We start from the raw sequence: 2,956 nt of genomic DNA, 5'->3' as shown, positions 1-2,956 counted from the left end.
TCTGCCCCCTCCCTCACCCACGGATGAATTCCTGCTAATTTCTGATGGAGAGCAGGTTAAATGAGCAGTTTGGGTTTAGCTCAAGATTCCTGCTGCTGGGACACACGACTTTTCTAAAAGGGGCGGGCAAGGAATGTCAGAAATGGAAAGAAGGTGCAAAGGCAGCAGGACAAGTCTTAGGGCATGTTGAAGAGAAGTCAGAACATTTCCCTGAAACTGAAGTCTGTAGTCTGGGGGAATCTCCATATGTTCAGACATTCAGAAGACCAATACCTATTCCTAGTAAAAGTTGTTTCTCTGTAGATATTTCCACTAAGGGGAAAACTAAAAGAAATTCCATTTGATTATAGTAATGTAACTATATGCCCATCCTGTTTAAATAGATTATCCACCATTTAATCCAATAACTGTGCTATTAAAAAATTCAAACCAAGAATGTGGTGATAACCCTTTAGCATATAAGAATTTCTCAGTCTCTTAAGAGTTGTAGTTGTACGTCGTTTGGCTTTAAAAACAAGCGTATCGAAGGTGTACTTAGATTAGGAAGAAAATGTTCTCCCCTTATATCCCTTCCCCATAACTCCAAAAAGTTAGTGCAGAAGTGTTTGAATTTACTCCTTATGAAGTTGGCAGAGGTGGTCCTTAAAGATTCCTTAATAGTTTCGGACCCAGCTCATAAACGGACGTGTTGGATTCAGACCATGGTTATTGGCAAGATAAGCTCAGAAGTACTTGCCTTGGAAAGCAGCTAAAAATGTAAACCTGCACATGAAGGATAATACTGCAGTTTGAGAAAACAGTGTACTCATGCTAGAGAGCTCATTGTCACTTGGCCATAGTTTTCTAGTCATTTCCTTAGTTCCTCAGACTCTTTCCATCTCTGTGTGGCTTGGCTTTACATTTTTGTAAGTATACCTCCGGGTTACCCCTCCTTTTCTCAATTAGTTAATTGTTCCAAAATGTGCTCACCCTGTAATGTCAGGTGATTGTGACCCAGTGGTCTAGAGCAGTGGGGGCAGCATTTCTGACAGGACTCTGGAGGCCGCAAGTTAGTTTCACCTCCTTCTCAAGTCCCACTCAAATCCCTTCTACCACCCAATCTGCTGCTCTGCTTTCTGCTTCTTTCCTTATGTTCTGTCCAATCTGTTGTTCCACTTTCTGCTTCTTGTCCTATCTGCCACTGTGCTGCTTGTCCATTCCCTGGTCTGCTGTGTGCTGCACAGAGGCTGCCTGTGCCAGGTGTGGCACACATGCTATATGTAGGTTGGCCACCTTGGTCTAGAAGATCCTGGAGAGGTTCACAATAATGACAATTATGATGATGGGCCAAAAGCAGTTAAGGAAAACAGACTGCATCTTTGTACCTCCATGTTTGAGAATAAATGACATGACATTTTGCAGTTTCTTTTATTCCCATCCACTTTCTCAGCTGTTCACTGCTAGAGAAACAGCTTTGTAGTCTCCCTACTGCAGTTGAAATCTGCTGGTATATTATATAAGAAATGTCATGGAGAAAGCACATAATTATAGATCTTTGTAGTGTCACTCACGCAAAATAACTCTAGCAAAAACCCCAAGTTTAATATAAATCTTCTGACAGGGTGAGCCCTGTGGGGGATCTTGTCTGTCCTCTGGGAGTTAGTCAACCTTCAGTCTTAGGAGTTGGAATATCTCATTCCAGCTCATATTTAAAGAAGGAACATGTTGGTTATTTGCTTAGGATAGACTGGGACTCTGTGTAAATTGCAAAGCACTGCTAAAAGAAATGGACCCAATGATGCAGTAAGAAACTACATAGCCAAAAGGGGTGCCAATCTGTACAGAATGCACTTTAAATTATTTCATAATTTGTGTAAGCATGGAGTATAATTTGTACAGACAAGCAAGGAAAGATTGTATCTTTGGGGAATTCTCAAAGTAGGAGGGTACAGCTCTGTTTTTGTTTTCCCCAAGATTTTTTGTAAAGTGTTAGAACCTAATTAGCAGTGAATAAATAATAAAATGTAGTTTGTTCAGATAAACACACCACAGATAGGCAAATATTTTATTTAGTATAATTGTTATGAGGGGAAGAGAGAATAATTTTAGATTCCAGGACAAGAAGTTGGGACTAATAGGAAGAGATTAAAATGCAGAATTAACAGAAGTCTTATTTGCATAAATGCAAGCTGGGTATGAAGAAATCCTGAAAGAAAGGTTTTTACATGGGGAGGGGCAGGGGGTGGGCAGCACAAAGACAGTGAAAGCATAAAGTGAAGAACATAGAGAGAACTGAGTATTTGAACTGGTTGCCCCTGGGACATCCAGATACATGTCTAAACTAAAAAAAAAAAAAGATCTGTTTTGTGGTAAGATGGAAGAGACCCTCGTATATTTTGAACAGCCTTTTAAATATGTTAGTTAAAAGTATTTCCTGTATGCCAGTTTTTAGCAAAACAATAGGTTATCCTCTGGTGAGAGAGTAGGCAAATTTCTTAGTGCCATCCCTGACTTCAACATATGCAAAGGTAACTAATAAAGTTGCCTCTGTTTCTTTTCCAAGGTGGCTGTAATTGGAACTGAGAATGAAAGGGGCCAATCATGAGAAGACATAGGTACTTGGTATTCTGGGCTCTACAGTTACTCATCAGTAAGTGCCCTTTATGATGCCAGAGGATGGATGTGGAGGTAGACTTGGAGTCTGATAATGACACTTGTGACTCAGGTGAGGACCATTCAGATGATTCCAGTCAGACATCTGAGAGGGTGGGTCGCAAAGCCAGCCTCCAGCTGGAAGTCGAAGAGGATTATTCACCACCATCTAGTCCTGACTGCAACCCTGCTGGAACTTCAGGTAGGCAAGAGCTTCCTGTAGAACTGCAGTGTGAAGAGGAGGAAACTTATGAGACCTATTACCAGAAGCGTAATTCAACCACGCCTGGGGTCTTTGTCACCTCCAGCACCAACTTTGACCTGC

At 41.2% G+C, this 2,956-nt stretch overlaps 1 protein-coding gene across 3 annotated transcripts in view; it reads left to right on the top strand.

Moving 5' to 3' along the window:
* Window positions 1–2,956, top strand: part of LOC109286946 (zinc finger protein 501-like) — a 7,925-nt gene that overhangs the window by 3,220 nt on the left and 1,749 nt on the right. The window contains exons 2-3 of one of the 3 annotated variants that reach the window (XR_002094724.1): window positions 56–905; window positions 2,543–2,657. Coding sequence is in view for 1 of the 3 variants with exons in the window: in XM_019501769.1 (XP_019357314.1) it covers window positions 2,656–2,929 (274 nt within the window). In the remaining 2 variants the exon portion in view is untranslated. Of the gene's footprint in view, window positions 1–55; window positions 906–2,542; window positions 2,930–2,956 lie in introns of those variants that run through there. The other 2 variants (XM_019501769.1, XR_002094723.1) reach the window with 2 other exon arrangements.

The sequence above is a fragment of the Gavialis gangeticus genome, unplaced genomic scaffold, assembly GCF_001723915.1.
Source record: "Gavialis gangeticus isolate Ggan-Ray unplaced genomic scaffold, GavGan_comp1, whole genome shotgun sequence".
Lineage (NCBI taxonomy): Eukaryota > Metazoa > Chordata > Crocodylia > Gavialidae > Gavialis > Gavialis gangeticus.
This window is presented reverse-complemented; position numbering and strand designations above follow the sequence as displayed.